Here is a 19587-nt window from a genome sequence, read left to right on the forward strand (position 1 = left end):
TGCTAAAAAAAATGAAGGAAAACATCTTCAAAGAGAAGGGATCAGCCATTCTCTCTCTTCTTGTAGTATCGAGGTACTTACGAGCCGTATAGTGAATAGAATATGGCAGTCAGGAATTATCCATGCTCCCATCTCGAACGATATCGTGTGTACTCCTTGATTTTCTCTCATCGCGAAAGTCTCACTCGAACTTGCTCAAAAACAAGTCAAATCATTTTCGTTACTATACCTATCCTCCGAAAGTAAATCGATTTCATTTTAAGATCGAAAATAATTGAATTTCCTTTTAAAGTGTTCCTTTGAAATAAACATCATTCACTTTCGTTAATTAACTTTTTAATTAATCTGTGAATGATATTTCTCATAACCGACCTATTTCGATCGTTGATTCATCGAAATTATTGTTATTTATTATACAATACTTGTTACTCGTCTTTTAAGGTAAGTAAAAATATCTGAAGTTTATAAAATTAGTCACGATTGTTTGAAACATTTGTATATTTTTGAAATAAATTAAACATCGATCAAACAATCAAATAATTCTTGCATAAGAAACGTAATTTTCTTTTTTATACGCATTTCCTTTTGAAGATTTGTTGAAAGAAACGAAAACGGAAACAAGATTACTTCGTTTATATTTTTACGAGAAAGATCAAACATACGAATTACGACATATTACATTGATCATGTTTTTCAACATTTACCTTATCGATGATCATTAAATAACGTTAAAGTATTGCATGTATATCTCTTTCCCTATGTGGGAGATTTTATGATACAAATCTTCGTTAACAGAACACAAAAGGCAAAGTTTCGATCGATCCATTTTTCAATTAACTTGCGAAATTTTGCTTCAAGCAAAAAGACATTTCACGTGATTGCATAACTTCTCTTATGCTTTTACCGTACAAGTCGATTTTAACGATTTGGCAAGAGATCTTAAATTCGTTACGTATTTGAAAAGACAAAATGAGACGTTTACAGAGATTAACTCCACTATTAGAATATTTTTAAATTTTAATACCAAAGTATTTAGTTTATGCTTAATTTATATATTTACGATATATATATTCTTAATAATTACGTTTAACCCTTTCGCTACTACAGACCACTATAGTGGCCTTCCATAAGATGCCACTGAGATACTACGGGCCACTATAGTGGCTTTCCATAAGATGCCATTTTAATTGCAATGTATTAATGCCAATGCCTATGTAAATTAAAGAACTCATGCTAAGACGTTATAAATACCCTGGAAAACGATTTATTTACAAATACCCTTTGGAGAAAAATTTGTTCATTCGAAAACATTCAAGCAGCTTGGGTTCTCAAGTGCGATACTCCCGCTGACGGTCGGCGTCGCGTAGCGTTAACATCATTAAAAATAATATGTATGATCGTTCAATAATAGATAATACTATGATGTATATTACTCTATCAGTTTTCTTTATTTTTCGTTTTATGGAGTTAATTGCTTTTTGATATAGTGACTCTATGGCCAAATGAAGGTTTACTTTGATCATTTGGAAATATGTAATAAAAGTATTATATATATATACTTCGACCGTGAGTTTCGTATAAACTTTTTCTTGAATTTCTTTTTGTAGGTATGGCCCACGTAATGCCATGGCTTCTCTCGATGTCTCTTCTTGGTTTTCAACAATTTGCAGCTCATCCTAGTGTTGCACCAATTTCACGAGAACTCGAGGCACCTACTTTTCCTCTTAGCGACTCGGTACAATCGAATTAAATCCAAATATTATATTTCCCGTATCGATCAGTGACAATGATATTGAAATTATAGAAAATAAAATCTAATCGTTTATTTTCTATATGCTGATTTATCTATATGTTACTTTCATTAGTCAGCAGGTAATCTGATATCGCACGAAGAATTATCCAGTCCAATTTCGTGTAATTCTCATGGGAATTCATTGGAAACTAAATTAACAGGGTCAACCGAAAAAAGTAATATTCTTTACGGTTCTACGCCTATTACGGCAGGTGGATTTTTCAAATCGCATAATCATGATAACCCGTTAGCCATTGGCGGTGATGTCTTTAGAAACGAAGCCCACTCGATAAATCAACTGGAATTTCATGGATTTAATTATGATCGAAACAACGAGCCAGTCGAAGACGAATATGTTGGACCAGCGATGAGTCTGGTAAATAATCTATTATCTCTTTCTAGAAACAATTATCAATTTTTTATCGATCTTGCTAATTTTTATGTAGGTTTACGCTTGGTCGACCGTAGACTTTGAATTCGACAGTATCGAGGAACGAGATCAAGCCATATTTGATGGTGATTACATAGCTGAAAATAATTTACCTTTAGGATTAGACATTTATCAAAATAAAGTATTCATTACTCTTCCAAAATGGAAGGAAGGAATACCAATTACATTGGCAACCGTTCCAAGATATTCCAAAACAAAGAGTCCAAAATTGAAACCATATCCTAATTGGGATTGGAATAAATCTGGTTAGTTTGTGAATATAGATACATTATACCTATCAAAATGATTTTCTAATAATTCATTATGTTTTCAGGTAATTGTGATGATCTCACGTCAGTGTTTAGGTTGCAAGTAGACGAATGTGATCGTCTTTGGGTTTTGGATTCTGGGGTGACAAACATTTCGAAAAAACCAACGCAGACTTGTCCACCAGCTCTTTTCATTTTCGATCTTCGAACTGATACGTTGATCAGGAAATATACTTTACCACAGGAACAAGTCAAACAGGACTCTTTATTTACGAATATAGTGGTCGATGTAAGAGATGGAGATTGTGGTGGAGCAATAGCGTATCTTTCGGACGTCTGGAGATTCGGTATTGTCGTGTATGACTTATACAAAGATTTATCATTCAGATTCGAACATCATTTCTTTTATCCTGATCCTTTGGCAGCCAAGTATGAGCTCCATGGAATTAAATTTCAATGGACTGATGGAATATTTGGTATTGCACTTAGTCCTATCGATATTCACAATGATAGAACCTTGTTCTTTCATCCCATGTCGAGTTTCAGAGAATTCGCAGTCTCCACGTCTGTCCTTAGAGACAAGAGAATGATCGATCATAATACTGATAAATTCATACCGATTGGAAGGCCAAGAGCCAAGGATTATGGTCATTCATCTGGTTCCGTTGTTGACAGAAATGGTGTAATGTTCTTTAACATGGTTACTCGTGACTCCGTATGGTGTTGGGATACCAGAAAAGAATATATACCTCAGAATTTAGGTGTTATAGGTACCAGTAACACCTCGTTGGTATTTCCTAACGATATTAAGGTCGATCACGAAGAAAATCAAAGCGTTTGGATGATCTCCAATAGATTACCAATGTATCTTTATGAAAATTTAGATAGCAGCAAGATAAATTTCAGAATCTTCAAGGCATATGTTATGGATGCGGTTAAAGATACTATCTGTGATCCTGATCACATGGTACCTGATTATGGTCAGGGTTATGACGAAATTTGTTGAATGTTATTAAAAAATTCATTAAACCTTTTCTTATTCGTCAAAATAAAACGATCGAAATAATTTAGTTTGCGTAGTTATTAAAATAATAAAAATATTTTGGTAACAAAATGATAGTAAACAAAAAGAATATTAAATGTATATAGATTGATACATAATATCAGTGAGATAAATAAAAAGAAGAAAATTGTAATAATTATTTATAATCAGTGATTCAATCGCTAAATATAAAGTACGAATCCTCTGAGAAATTGTCAAGAAAAGTCTTCCATCAAGCTACCTTCTCCAAAAGATATATCATTTTCAGATTTAACAGTACTTCTAGTATACATGGTATCAAAACTATCTCTTATATTTGAGACTTGTGGATTTGCACTTTCTATCGAAACTTGATCATCCTTTTCAACTTCATTAGCGAAATCAATTACACCGATTCTTTCTTGTTCTTCAAGTTGATCAACCAACTCTGTTACATTCATCAAATTGGAGGAAACAACAGTGTCACATTTCTTTGGTATTAACTCGTCAGAAAAATTTGTCTTAAATATATTATTCGAATGTACTTCGTACGGTCTGTAACCATATACAGAATTATACGAATCTGATGAACTAGAAAAGAAGTATGATCTTAAAAATTCTACGTAAAGTGCTAAGATAAAACTGAAGAAAGCTATCAGCACTTTAAAGGAAGGTTGATCGAAATTTTCGATCGTCTCACTCCAAGAAAAATCTATTTCTGGATCAACGATATCCATTGTCCTTGTTTCGCTGAATGTAACTTCGCTGTCATATCGAATAACTTCGTTTTCAGAAAAACTATCGGAAGTAGACGGTCTTATTGTTAAATCCAAAGGCAAATCCTCGTCTTCCCTCACCAAGATATAAAAATTAAAAATTCTATCAGTATCCGTAGAATCACGTGAACTTTGTAGAATATTATCAAGATCATTAACATCATCTTCCATTTCTTGGTCATTCGTAAGTGTCAATGTGTTTTCAGCATAAATATCCATTTCATTATTAGCATAAAGAATGGATTCATTGTCAGTCAATGGCATACGATAAGTATTGTAAAAATTGTCTAAGAACGATATAGATCTTTCGTCATTGATAGATTGAAAATCACGTGGAAAAGTTCGAATGATAATCTCAGGTTTATAAGAGAATGCAGCATGAACCAAGCTTGCTGTAATGTCATCAACTATATCTCTCTGCTGATCAACACAAAGACGGGATGATGCGACATTTATTTCTTGTACACTTTTATTACCTAATAAAATACCACGAGGACGTAAACTCGATTGGACGTCTCTTGCAATATCCATTACGTGTAGAAACATGTTTCTAACTTGAAGATGATCAAAATTATTGATCGATTCAGTTATATCTTCTTCAGTTCTTTGAGAAGATGAAATTGAGGTAAAGTTTGTTAAAGAAGAAAATGCATCATCTTCTTCAACATTTGCAATGTCGACCTTGGATTTCTCGATCATTTTAATTTCAGGTTCTTTTGAGGTATTTATCATTTTTATTTCTTCTTCTTCTTCTCCTTTAATTATTTTATTATTTTCTGTATATTCAATAAAATTGTTAAAATTGGACGTATTAGTACGCACATTTTTCTCAGAAATAATGAATTCTGTTGAATTACAAATCCTCAAATTTCTACTTGAATTCAAATTCAAATTGGTTTGTAAGTATTGACGAGAAAAAGATTCTCTAAAAGGAAAACTTATGTCTTGTTTTTCAGTATTACTGTCAAATTCAAGGCTATCATTTATATTTTCACTGCTTCTTAAAGGAAGATTCAATTTCATTATAACTTGATTAGATCTGTTATATTTCACATGCACTTGACTATCCTTCATTGCCAGAATTCTTCTGAGTTCCTGCTTGAACCAGTAACTACCATGACGATCCAAAAGATTCAGCATAATTGCAGCATCCTTATTTTGTATACTTGGTAATTGAGAAGATGACGGCTCATTTTCAAAAAAATTAATATTTTCTTTTTCCTTAGTCAATTCTTCATTGTTAATATTACTAACATATTCGAAAAAAGAATCATTCGTGTTACGTATTTCAATTTCATTATACGAATTAAAATGGTCTTGATGTATATTAAATTTAGATAAGTCAATTTCTTTTTCTCTTTGTATTTGCCTGTATTTACTTTTCGCTTTAGAACAAGATATTACTTGCATCGTCAGAAATTTGTTATTGTCTGTGAAGGAATATATCGTTTCCATTTTCTCTTGTTGTTTCTTTTCTTCCATTTCTCGTTTATCTTCTATCAAAGTTATCTCGTTGTAAGCTCTCAAAGCTTTTATTTCTAATAATTCTCTTTCTCTAGATGATGTCACTCGTTTCCTCTTCGTTTTCAATGATTCCACGTAGTGTCTCGATTGATCGAAGTATTTTAAATTTTTATTATTATCAAACGATGTCTTGACTATTTTATTTTTAACATTGAATAATCTATGAAGTGACTCCTTTCTAATGTTATTAGAATATGAAGATGGTTTCTCCGAAAAATTTGACTGTTCGTATTTTGAAGTATCTTCTATTGACATAATATTCCAACTTTTACAATAACATGGTACATTTTCTATATTATCTTTATAACATTCATCGTTTTCAATTAGATTCTCAATATTGGATAATTGATTTAAATTGTTATTTGTTGAAAACTTTGAATATATATTGTCCATATGATAATTATTATTCACTTTACTATCGTATTTATAATTGTCTAAACTTTCTGTTGTTTGAATATTAATTCTGTCATAATTGATATCCGCATTATTATTTAAATCTATTTTACTCCAGAAATTTTCATAAATGTTGATTGGATCATTATTTTTTTGTTCTTCTTTTGATTTAATACTTGTGTATCTAAAATGATAATACTTCAATGAAATATTATTATTTAAGTACAAATGTTTAAAAAAATACCTATGTTCTGTAATTAACTCTTGATCTTGAAGATTTAGTCCTAAATTTGTTTCTTGAACTTGAGGATTAAATACAAATTTGTACTCTGCACCAGTATAATACGTCATTTGTTCTGGCATTTTAAACAATAACTCTGTGTTCATTATATTCTGTGTCATAATTTGTCCTCGATCAAATAAATCCTTTGAACTACAAGATTTAAACAACGTTTCCCTATAGACATCATTCGTATTTTTAATAAATTTTTCATTAAATCGTAATCGAGGATCCAAAATTTCATCGATCACCAATTCTCTGCTATAAGGATTAGTGATAAATTTTTGACAGAATGATAAGCAGCTCATTGTGGAGAAGACACTAGTATAAGGAAGAATGTAAGATCGATCGTTGAAAATATAGTTATGATTTCTTCTCATTTCTAAATGAAGTGTTTCGGATGTGTCTTTTACAGAATTTGTTGTTCTTATATTACCTTCCTCTATAAAAAGAAAAATAAAGTATTTCTAATAGGTATATTATATACAGGGTAATAAAAGAAAAGGGATTATAATTTCTAGGATTGTTAGTATTCGCTAAATAATGAAAACATTCCTGAGTCAAAAAATCAATATTTTCAAAGTTGTAAACAATTTTTTCAGCTTCCACAAATTATTTCAGCTAGAACAAGAAATTAATTATAACTTTGAAAATATATATTTTTTGACCCATGTTTATTATAACTTTTTCATTATTTGACGAGTACTATTTATCCTAAAAGTTATGAACCTTTTCTTTTTATCAGACTATATAAATAAATTATTACTATTAATATATATAATTTATTTATTCTAATATTATTGTAATGATACATGTAACAAATATTTTTACTTAAGACATCATTATCTTCCAATTCTGTATGAATAAAATCTTCCGCACTAGTCATTTGACTTCGTGAAAATATATTACAATTAATCTTTGTATTTTCTTGTTGATCAAAATTCGTAATCGTAGTATTATTTTTGGATAATATTCTAATGTTATCCAAAGAAATAGTATTTTCCACTGGAATTTTATTATCATTTCTTATATTGTCAATTTCACGATTAGTTGTACAATAAACTTCACTTGAAGATTTATCTCTTGTATTTGAAAAGGAAGGAAAAATAAAATCAGAAAGGATAGTTTGTTCTTTAAAAGGGCATTCTTTCAATTGTCTGTTCCATATGAAAGGAAAGCATGGTCTAGACTTGATTTTATCTCTCATCAATGGACATACTTTCTGTTTTTTTTTCTTGTTCTTAACAAATTCAAAATTCATTTTTTCTTTCTCATCGATACAATCAAGTACAATAACTGTGTTGGATTCCTTAGGTTGTGTGAATTCCACCGCTTTTACTGGTAATTCAACGATTAATTCATCTTTTTTTTTAACATCATCAATCTTCTCGTCAATCTTTTGGGTCTTATAAGGTTCAGTTTGTTTGAAAATTTCACCATCTTTTCGTTTTACGTCTCTGAACGTTCTCTCAACTTGGTTATCATTTGTTTGAGATTTGCACATACTAGTTTTTATCTTATCAGGATCTCTTATCCTGTTATCTTTCAAGGGATCAATTTGTCCTATTTCATTTTTTTTTGCATATTCTTCTTCAATGTTATTCATTCTAGTATTTTCTAATATCCTTTTACGAACTCTAGTGCGTGCACTAATCACATCAACATCAGTTAAACCCAAAAGCTTCATACATTTCTCAGCAGGCGTCAAATTATTATTACGAATTATCTGAGAAATAATTTCTTCTGTATCATCAGATTCAAAGCTGCTGACGGTCATCAACGTTGTCAACGATCTAAATATTTTATTATCGCTGCAATCGTTAAAAATCGAACGATAAAAGGCATCATTTAGATTTGGTAAACTCATGTGATGTCTTCCTGAAGACGAACCGAACGAGGATTCTTTGCTTATTTCCACGTTACTTTCCTTAGAGGAAAATAAATCATGTGTGATAGAATATTTTGCTTTCAAAACTTTCCTTATCTTACGAATTTTTTCTATTTTTCTTAACTGTATGTAGGAACATGCAATTGCATACCAGATATAAGCAGAATTAGCTGTTGAAAATGTTATCGTTGTTTTTTTAATAGATAAATTTAGTAAATACGGTTTTAAACAATCTATGAATATTAATATATATTACGTTAATAAAGATAAATGCAAATCAGGCTTACTTAGCGAAAGAAGCTCAACGAGAATAAATTCGATCATTCGAAATGAAGAAAATCTTTCTCTACCCCATAGCCATATGAATACCATAATGACGATTAATTTTAGGATAAGATTTTGAAAAAAACTCATGATTAACCATGGTAGAAGTAAATTTGGCCGACTCCACGTTAAAATTGGATAAAAATTTATTATATAGAAAAATGTATAAATATAAGCAACGATCTTCCTTGTAATAACAACCCATGTTAAAACTGGTATTATAATTAGAAAATAATTATTAATAGAATATATCAATCAGGTTACATATAGAATATATTTATCTCGATACTAACTTGTTTTTATCCAATATTCGAAATCTGTATAGAAAATGAGATACTGTTGAGTCAATGATAGATTCCAAATCTTTTCAATTTGTTTGGACCAGTCAAAAGGACGCCATTCCAATGTGCTGTTGAGCTTCGGAATATTATCATCTCGTTATTTAATTTAACGATTTCAGAATTATTATTTTCATATGATATATCAATTTTCTTAGGATGATAGATATATCTTTATGATTATACTTAGAACATTATATCCAAAAGTTATGTAAAAAATCTTACCAAACCTAACAAAGTCATTACTAATAATTCAGCTTGAAAAGATATTCCTATGTAATGTCCAACGAATCTTGGCATCCTGCACTTAAAATTTTAAAAGAAATATAATTTTCTTAATTGAATGATATTACCGAAAATGAATCATGTTGATTAGATTTTTTGGAATTTCGACTATTAAAATAATTAAAAGTATTCGATGAACAAAATGATTTAAACAATATCACACTCATGGATTCATCTCATCTGTCATTCGATACGTGCATATGCTTGAATGCAGCGCATACAGCTGTTTAAATTCAACCATTTATAACTAATACTAGCATCGCCAGAAGATATGCTTTTATTTTCTTTGCATTTCTCATTTTCATATGCTTTCGTATATACGCAAGCGTATATATAAGCCCACTTAAGTTCATCAATATATATGAAAGTTCTCAAATGAACATCAACATATAACATACAAATATAAAATTGTATAATTTAATAGGCTGAGTTTGAGCGCGCCGCAGTCATCACTGATTTATAATCTTTAGAGAAAAAATCACTACAGGATTAAATGAAAAAGAAAAGAAATAAAATAATGGAGCATAAAAATAAAACGTGTAAGATAAATCATACAATTTATTACAAATATTGCTTACAACTTTATAAACCCACAGGGTAAGTTATAAGACAATAAATTTCTGTTGTTGTTGTCAAGTTAATGAAATTATTTTCCATCAAGAACAGGTTCTATTGTTTGTCCTCCACAAATTTGACCCCAACCAATCAAACGCCAATGCTTTTCAATACGACGCGATAATGCAATCTTTTCGTCAATTTCAGTACACACTGGACTTGTCAAACTTATTTTAGCTAAATCTGCACGAGTAGCTAAAACTCGACCACCAGTACTAAGGGAGCCAATATTCACTAACAATACTTCGTGTCTAGATAATTTTGGTACCTACGAAAAAAAATTATAAAAGATCTCAAATTATAAAAATTATAGATTATAAAAAAAAATAAATAATAATAATCTTACTCTCGCTCCTTTTTTATCACCCTCTGTTCTTACACCCAACAAACGTTTCAAAAGATAGTACGATATCTCAAGTTCAATAAATATTTTAGGTAATGCCCCAACAGCTCCCAATATTTGTCCCACTAAACGATCAGCTCTGCATAAAGTTGGTTCGATTTTCGTTCCAACACCTTTAAGAATTATAGATCATTATACTAATCTTAATTTATTTATCATAATTAAATAGATTCGACTAATATCACTACGCTTATATAAATGAAGACATTTTTATAAAAAGATTAAATTTTCCGTAATTTCATAGATATAATTTAAGAAATCTTAGAAAACAATAAGAATTCAAAATTGATTTTTGTTTTGTTTATAACTAAATGTGGAATCATACGAAAGAAAATTGAGAGAATATATTATTAGAATTGATAATCAAATCGTAATAACAAGAATTAAGTAAAAATAGAAAGAAGTTACATAGGAAAAAAATCATATGACATAATATATCCTAACTTCTTGTGATCTTATTTTTTATATGAATGTACCAATGCATCTGCCTTGTGCAAATGCATTTTATTCTTAAATGCAACCCTATTTTTGTTTAACCAATCGATTTCTTTTTTTACCCTGCATATAAAAGTATTAACCCAAAATTATAGAAATATCAATAATTTACGAGATATTTAATATTTTATATCGTTACTTCATAGGGCTGAGAATTTACATCCTATAGTATTAAACATCCTATTATTTGTAAAAGTATATTCATCAGGAAATGAGGACGTATTATGTCATATGATTTTTTCTTTAATCATTTTGTCTATTTTCACTTAATAAAGAACAGTTGCCTATCTCAATTGCAAGAATCGTCCTGAATATGCTTTTCTTATCGTTTTCATCATTTTGAGTAATTTCTCTTCGAATCTAAGATTTCTTATGTCACTTCTGCACAATTTTTCTGCTTTAAACAGATACGTTAATATTTTATCTTATTCTAGAATCACAGAAAATGCAAACTTGAATCTAATGTATCAAGGATATTGTAAAAAATACTTTTTATTAAGTAATAAGTGATTAATACAGTAAATTACTTACCTATAAGACCACCCGGAACTGCAAATTGTAATTCATTTTGCTCGGCAAATAGCGAAACGATGCGTGAAAATATAGGACGACATGTTAATTTCCCTTCGCTATCTTTCGAAACTAATCCAGGTCGAACTTCAATTTCCATGCCAACCTATAGAAATGTAAAAATATTCTCTTTCTATTTCGATTATTTATTTAAAATAAATAAAAAAGAAATCTTAAAAACCAAGAATACTGCTGTGACATTTAAAAAAAAGAAATAGATATAAAAAAAAGGTATAAGCAATACCTTCAATACACCTCTCAATATACTTCCTCCTGCTACTCCACCCTTAAGATCATCTACTTCGCAACCAGGCTTATTAACGTCAAAAGATCGGATAACGATCAATCGGGGTTCTGAAGTAAAATCTCTAAGTGGAACCGGAATTTTCTTTGTTATGTATTCGCACAATACTTCAATGTTATATTTTAATTGAGCAGATATCGGAATAACAGGAGCTCCTTCCGCTACAGTACCTGATTTATTTAAAATATAAAATAATTATATAGACAATTATCTTAAGAATAATTGATGACAAAATATTAATGTTTTAATTCTTTTTTTTAATTACTATTTACTATTTATTATTACTATTATATACTATTCAAAAAATTTGTATGTATGTATATATTTAGTACTAATTAATATTGTTATATAATATTACCTTGAACGAATTTCAATATTTGTTCATACTGCTCTTTTGCTTGAGCTTCTTTTACTAAGTCAATTTTATTTTGCAATATGATTATGTGTTTTAATTTCATGATTTCAATAGCAGCTAAATGTTCAGAAGTTTGTGGTTGTGGACAAGACTCATTGCCAGCTAAATAAAATAAAAGAAATTATTTCAACCTCAAATAAATTAATTATAATTTTGATCTAACACATTTGTTGAGTTTATAAATGATACCGATTAAAAGTAATGCTGCATCCATAACAGCTGCTCCATTAAGCATAGTTGCCATAAGAATATCGTGTCCAGGACAATCTACGAATGAGACATGTCGAACTAATTGAAATCGTCCAGAACAAACTGGACGCAAGCAGGGGAAGGAATCATCTTTGCTAGATCCTCCTGATATGTAACAAGCTGGCCTTGGACATTTTTCATTATCACACTTATAAATCTTTGCATTCGCATATCCTAAAACAAATTGAAAATTCAAAAGAAGAATTCATTAATGAAAATTTTATCTGATTGAATATAAAAAAACAAATGTATATTAGAGAAAAATAAGATAAATAAAGCGTAATAAAGGTGTCTTTAAATTTATTACATGACAAAAATAATATAAACAATTTCAAGAAAAATAAAAAATAATAAGATATATAGCTCTATATATCTATACGAGATAAAGAAAATTATAAAGCTTATAAAAAGTTATAAAAAATATGTATATGTATATACTAAAAAATTCTTTTACGCATCTCTAAATAATAATCAAAAGATTATAAAATATTGTTTTAAATCTCTTTCTTCACGCTCATACCCTAAATAATTCTTATGATAATTCATTGTAAGAAATCGACTCATTGTATTCATCTAAACAAAAACATGTAAAAACGACCACATCACAATATTACATATAACAAACATACAATTTTCGTTAGAATTGAATTAATTTTCTGTACAAATACGCGTTATTTTTGTAATCGTATAAATTTACTTTTCTACCCCAATAAAAGCTAAATACATACTTGAGAACGTGAGATTGATCCTTATTTTAAACGGCTTTTTATGGATCCATTTACACAGTTTATATTTAGCGTTGTTTTCGGGGAATAAATTACCCGCACAAATGGAGGAATAACCGTACTATTGCTAATATGCTAAATATATTTATAGTGTAGATTATTTCTATTTATTTACACAATTTTTTCATAGAAGATATAATACGAAAATCATATAAAATATTGCTTTCATCACAAACATTAATTAATGTCATAATGTACCATCAGTATTTCTATTTTTTATTTCTTTTCCAATACGATCAAATCTTGATTAATATTTTTAAAACATTGATTTTACATATAAAAATATAACAGTAATTGCAAGTATGCGTTTTCTCATTCTGTTATCATTACTTAGTTTGCATTATATTCTAATATCCTTAAGATATTGTAAAGTTATGCAATATTAAATTGTCACTTATTTATATATTTAACGAAATAAATACATTATTACATTCGCAAAATATTTAATGATGAACGTATTTTATTTTGAATGAAAACAATAAAAAAAAAATAATAATAACTTTACTTATTGAAATACTAACTAATTGATAATACATGATAAAATCTTAGAGAAATAATTAAACTATAAGCACACGCCAATGTAATCTTTATGATTATAAACAAAAGTTTTCTTTTCATAAATAGTTCTTATAGTACTCTTTAAAATAAATACTTTCTACAATTCTTAGCACCACACTTGCAGAAAACTTTACTAACAACAGTATTCAAATCAGCTGAGTCTCGTCGTGTTTCCATCTTATTTGTTGGCGACGCATCAGTCTCTTTTTCTTCCTTAATAATATCATCCTCCGTCTCATGCATTATCTTAAAAGGTTGAAACACATAATCAAATGTAACTTCCTCATTCTTTTGGATATCTTTTGTAGCAAATAATGCGAGTTTCGGAAGATTAGGATCGAGACAATCGATCCAAACGCCATAGACTGTCAAGTTAGGATCACAGGAATGATTGATAAAATGTGATATGTTACCATATACAGCTGCGTCAACCGTATAAAGACATTGATTGTCAGTTTCATTATAGTCTAAGTCAAAAAGGTATGTTCTACCCGCAGCATCATATTCTTTGCCACGTTTATCAGCCTCATCACTTGAAATTACTTCTCCCACATATTGTGTTACAAAGGAACCCTTCTTGATACTTTCCAATGTTTTTACACCCCAACCTCTACCATTATCAGTTTTAAAAATACAAAATTTTCTATTAGTACCACGTTGAATAATACGATTTGGACAATTCATATCACATTTACATCGCTTGTTGCATTCGTATATTGGTGTACCTGGCTTAACACGAATTTTTCCCTTCGAAGTATATGGGAAAGTACTATCATTTTGTACAGAACAACATTTTGTATTAGAACCACAATTAACACAGTTGCAACCAATTGGAGGATCTTCAGGTATTACTACACCCTCACCCGGAAGATAATCTTCGATATAAAAAAAATTTTCTGGAGGGCCTTCAAGATCTACTAAATTTTCTACAAATATCAATGGTTTTTCTTTACTGATACTATTCATCTCGTTTTCCCAGTCTTTTAATAATTCTAATTGTTCTCTTCTTAAGTCACACAACATAAACCGCAAGATGTTCTCTTTAATGCTTGCCTCTATTTTTTGTCGTCTTGATTTACCAAGTTTAAAAAATTGACTTATTTTAGAGTAAATAATATTTTCATCTATTGAAGCACAATCAATTAATTCTCCATTTTGCTTGATTTTTTGTAAATATTGGTGAACCTCTTGTTTCGTTGGATAAAAATTAAGGTTTCTTTTAAATTTGTTCAATAATTTGGACCCCTTATTCTCAAACTTCTGCAAAAGTTCATTGCAATTAGTTAGATTCCTCAATGGTTCCCATGTATTATAATTCTTGGACCAATCTTTCCACTTAACCAAATATAACGTAACACCATTTACTCTTGTCTTATTTAAAATTTCCTCAACTTCCCAAATATCCTTTTTAGAAGTTTTTACTTTGACGTTATTATTATACAGATTATTGTATTTAATATCTGTTAAAACAATTCGTAGTTCTTTCAATTTAAATTTCGCAAAATCACACTTTATTGGAGTGTTAGATCTTGTGTTTCTTTTGTAATAATGTGCATCAGTATTTGATGAATAAAATTTTTCCACGTTTCGATTATTTATATCGAATATATTAGATCTTCTTTCTTCTTTACTTAAATTATGATGTAAATTAGCACTATCTTCACTGCCGTCTGGATAAAAAGTGGTTTTTTCGTCGATTTTTGGCTTCTTCGAGCATTGTTGGTTGCTTTCAGGAGAAAGCGATCTTTTATCAGGTATGGAAGAGCTTTCACCAGGTATATCTGCTTGTTCCTTACTGCGTCTCTCAACCGGATGCTCTGTAATGCCAAACATTTAAACGGCGTCATTCACTCCGAATTCAAGTTCCATGTTTTAAGTTATTCTGTACAATTGTGTAATCGCTTTTAAACGTCATGTTACCATCATCTCTAAACACCATTTTAATCCTCTTCGATCTTCCATGCATTTAGATATTTATATTATATATTTCAATATATTTTAATTAAGCTTTATGTTTATTTTTACAATAACTATTTTTATCATTACAATCAAAGGGATATATTTGGTTCTATTTTATAAACGAGAATATTACCTTTGATTAAAATAATATATATAGACTTTGTTTTATAATAGAATAAAAATGAATGTAAATATCGATATATTTCAATTGAAAACTTTATTTTCATAAAATAATTCAAATATTAATTTCGCTATAAAAATTATTATAGACAAATAATATATAATATATAATATAACATATGTAAACACTTAATATATACTTAAAATCCATCGAAAATAAATCTATGATTTCTCTGAATTAATAAATAAAAATTATTTTAAAATATTTAAAGGAAATAATTTTTATGATAATTTAAAAATAGTCCAATTTATCACTAATATCAGATAATCCAGCCACTTATCACGCATCATAGTATTATCTTTTATTTTTTTATTACAATATTAGAATATGACCAAATATTGCTTTTTTTTTATTTATAAAGATTATTTAATATTTTTTAATCTTTTAATTATCACTTTTTACAAAATTGTTTTACTTCTTTTTCTCAGACCTTACAAAAATACATCAAATTGATCAGTATTTTTCACGTAGGTACATTTTCGACCAGCATTAGAAGAGTTTATTATTTATTAATGTCGTCCGATGCCCTCTGAAAATTATCAAACAAATACCAGTGACATCACGTTGGTGTCCCGTGCAAAACTATTGAGCAAATGCCGGTGACACCAAATGTTAGCGAGTCCTGCCGGCGCCAGACAAAAGAATCCAGATTACGCGTGCGAACAGCATAGTGTTAACTATGCTGCAATTACAATTATTTCATTATTATTACATTAAACACAAAATGTTTACTAGACAATTTAACTGAAAAATTTTAAAATTTTTACTTACCTTATATTCATTACATTCAAGTATACTTCACACTTTTAACCACTTTCTACCATAATAAAGTATATTATTCATAAATTATTCAACGCATTGCAAGATAACTGTATTTATAATGATTACCAGGGCTTGAAAAGGTTTTGAAAATAACTATATTATATACATTTAAATATTAATTATTAGTAAAACAATTATAAATAACCGATATATTATACAGCAACTCGCAACTACAATATTTAGTAATATCAATTATAAAGAAAGTCGATAAAAAAGAATGATTCTTGAACTGAAAAAATAATTGTGATGAGAAATATAATAATCAATATCGAAACAGGAAAACATCGACATTTTAGTTATTCATAACTATTTTAAAACCAAAAATAATATCATTACTACCTTCTAGCTCTGGTAATTACTACAAAACAACTTGTTTTACTAATACTTTGAGTGCCATATTGGCTCTCAATAAAAAGTAGTAGCAAAGGAGGAGTATATATATATGTGAGATATATGTGAGATATATGTGAGATATATGTGAAATATCTTTAAATTATTAGAAGTTAGGTTTCAAAAATGCTATTATATACATGGTATTCCAGTTTTGGCATATTCTATGTCAAAATAAGAACAAAATCTTGTAAATACTTACAATTTGAGGAATCTGATGGATTTTTATAACGGTAAAGCCATATAAAACACGTACAAGAAAAAGTAAATGTTTAAAAAATAGAATCTATAACTTGTACATGAGTATGTAATACGAATGCAATAAATATAACCGAACTTTTGGCCGATAGTGTAAATGCTGCTACTTACACCATAAGAAATATTTAAAATGTTTATTATATTTCAAATTTGTAGAAAGAATCGTAAACTATTAAATATTAACATCTATTCCGTAAGTAAATATTTTTTTCACTAATATAGAAACTTGAACTACATGTAAGCATATTTATAATGATTAAGTAATCAATAAATGTATAGTAATACATAATTGTATATATCAAAACATTATTTTAAATAAACCTGTAATATAATAAAAATACCAATCCCTTTGAAAAAAATAAACAACTTTTAAAAAGTTAATACTATAAACAACAGAATTTTATGAATATAAAAATTTTAAATCGATAAAATTTTAATTAAACTCATACTCACCAAGTTTTATAGTGATGTTCCTTTCTAATTCATTTTTAAAGCGTACAGTTTGCACACCTGAGATTGCTTTAACAATTGTAGATTTTCCATGTGCTACATGACCTATGGTACCTAAAAAAAATAATATAAATAAATAATTAATAGAGAGAGAGAGAGAGAGAGAGAGAGTGTGTGTGTGTGTTGAGAAGTTTTCAGCCTCAACAAAAAAGAAACTTATTTTTGGAAAATAATAAAAATGAATTTAGCAGAGAACAAAATTGTTTCTATGTTAGATTGAAAACTTTTCAACCCACCTACGTGTTATCTTCTTATTTTATGATGCAATACTTTACTACTAAAATAAAGTATCTAGAATATTTTAACATTGTTACCATATACTTACCGATATTTATTGTAGCTTGTCTGCTAATAACTTCACGAGATAAAGCAGTTAATGTACTGACATCCTGAAATGTACACAAAAAATTAATTTATTTAAATATATAACAAAACATATGTTATAGATATAAATTTTTAATAATATAGTATAGTACAACAGTAATAGTAATAATAATAATAACAATAATCAAACAAATTTATAATACTATAAAATTGAACGTAAACAATATGCTTTGAGTACACAACATAAATAAAACTATATATATATCAATGTTAGTAAGTTTTAAGAGAGAAAAGTATATAATATTAACGAATTTATCATAATTAGATACAGTGACTCCAAACAAAATTCGGTCAATGTTTATTTATCTTTTATCTATTGCAATTTAATATTTAGAAAATAGTTTTAATACTTCGTAGTGTAAGCATTTTATTTTAAAACATGTCTTAATTTGTTTAACATATTATTTATAATATAAAAAAAATATTTTATCGTTATATTTGCCTATTTATTTTCGGAGCTAAATATTAATTCAGCTATTGAAAAAATGAGGATTTGTTAAATTTACCTTTCTAATTCATTCTCTAATGTTATAGCATACGGTATCGGGTTACCAAAAGAAACTTAACAAGGATATTTAATATATATCCGAATACTTTCGTAAGCAAAAACTACAATATTATTTCGTATTATAAAATATATGTAAATTTTTAAAATAAATTATATATGTTTATCAAGATTAATAAATGACCTATTGCTAGAAATAATAATTAGGGCGATCACATTATACATAACCAAAATATGAAGTTAAAAATTAAGTCATACTGTACTATCCGAATATTTTGAGGCGTCGCTGTTTCTATCGAAAATTGAAAAGTAAGGTTAAATCAAATGCAGTACGCATGGAAATAACCGTTAGACATAACTTTATTAATATGATCTCACTTACAAGCTTTGAAAGATCTTGTTTATATAAATTAGGTTGGCCAGTTGTCACGCCTATTCCTTCTTCACCCCCCATAATTGTTAATAATACGATATATAATAAATTATCAACACGCGAGGTTCACTGTAAAAGGACTCGAAACAATGTTACGTCTAGCTTAAAATGTACTGTAGAAAATTCTCACTGGAATAAACCAAATTTTAGATGGTCTAACCGGAAATCCAATGAAATACTAACATTGAAAGCAACTTTTACTAACCGGAAATCAAATGTTTAATGTAATTTAAGATACCAAATATAATATTTTTAATGAATAATAATTGTTAACAATAATAATATAAGTAGACCTTAATAATGTATCGATAAATAAACTATTTGTTCAGAATAATAAAGAAATTTGCGAAATATATAAATACCAATTTCTATGTAAATTTCCGTTAGTTTTCTTTTAATTTTATAATGTAATAAAAATTAAATATTGTGAA

At 28.4% G+C, this 19587-nt stretch overlaps 2 protein-coding genes across 4 annotated transcripts; one reads left to right on the forward strand and one right to left on the reverse strand.

The window, feature by feature from the left end:
• Window positions 1-1609: 1609 nt before the first annotated feature.
• LOC122517131 (protein yellow-like) lies at window positions 1610-3497 on the forward strand. The gene is made up of 4 exons (XM_043635515.1): window positions 1610-1735; window positions 1866-2168; window positions 2239-2488; window positions 2557-3497. Exons 1-4 carry the CDS (start codon window positions 1610-1612, stop codon window positions 3495-3497), a joined length of 1620 nt encoding a protein of 539 aa, XP_043491450.1.
• A 6363-nt stretch (window positions 3498-9860) lies between these two features.
• Window positions 9861-19333, reverse strand: LOC122516466 (eukaryotic translation initiation factor 2 subunit 3, Y-linked-like). 3 transcript variants are annotated; one of them, XM_043634287.1, is made up of 9 exons: window positions 19106-19328; window positions 18160-18223; window positions 17778-17888; window positions 12312-12545; window positions 12066-12224; window positions 11648-11877; window positions 11365-11509; window positions 10282-10451; window positions 9861-10203 (listed from the first exon to the last, which is right to left on the reverse strand). In XM_043634287.1, the coding sequence occupies exons 1-9, from the start codon at window positions 19175-19177 to the stop codon at window positions 9967-9969; spliced, it is 1422 nt and encodes a 473-aa protein (XP_043490222.1). In that variant the 5' UTR covers window positions 19178-19328; the 3' UTR covers window positions 9861-9966. The 3 variants fall into 3 exon arrangements, with proteins under 3 accessions (XP_043490222.1, XP_043490220.1, XP_043490223.1); XM_043634285.1 differs by lacking the exons at window positions 9861-10203; window positions 10282-10451; window positions 11365-11509; window positions 11648-11877; window positions 12066-12224 and adding an exon at window positions 13853-15531 and having other exon boundaries at window positions 12329-12545; window positions 19106-19333; XM_043634288.1 differs by lacking the exons at window positions 9861-10203; window positions 10282-10451; window positions 11365-11509; ... (1 more) ...; window positions 12066-12224; window positions 12312-12545 and adding exons at window positions 14234-14324; window positions 14440-15531 and having other exon boundaries at window positions 19106-19333.
• Window positions 19334-19587: the final 254 nt, after the last annotated feature.

Source organism: Polistes fuscatus, unplaced genomic scaffold, assembly GCF_010416935.1.
Source record: "Polistes fuscatus isolate 324 unplaced genomic scaffold, CU_Pfus_HIC Scaffold2, whole genome shotgun sequence".
NCBI lineage: Eukaryota > Metazoa > Arthropoda > Insecta > Hymenoptera > Vespidae > Polistes > Polistes fuscatus.

What these genes read in the sequence shown, in the direction of transcription:
- LOC122517131 (XM_043635515.1), top strand. Translation starts at nt 1,610, where the DNA reads ATGGCCCACGTAATGCCATGGCTTCTCTCGATGTCTCTTCTTGGTTTT. An exon ending in CTTTTCCTCTTAGCGACTCG is followed by an intron (nt 1,736 to 1,865) that starts GTACAATCGAAT and finishes TACTTTCATTAG; the next exon opens with TCAGCAGGTAATCTGATATC. An exon ending in TTGGGATTGGAATAAATCTG is followed by an intron (nt 2,489 to 2,556) that starts GTTAGTTTGTGA and finishes TTATGTTTTCAG; the next exon opens with GTAATTGTGATGATCTCACG.
- LOC122516466 (XM_043634285.1), bottom strand. Translation starts at nt 19,177, where the DNA reads ATGGGGGGTGAAGAAGGAATAGGCGTGACAACTGGCCAACCTAATTTA. An exon ending in AACAAGATCTTTCAAAGCTT is followed by an intron (nt 18,224 to 19,105) that starts GTAAGTGAGATC and finishes TGTACATTTCAG; the next exon opens with GATGTCAGTACATTAACTGC. An exon ending in ACAAGCTACAATAAATATCG is followed by an intron (nt 17,889 to 18,159) that starts GTAAGTATATGG and finishes TATTTTTTTTAG; the next exon opens with GTACCATAGGTCATGTAGCA.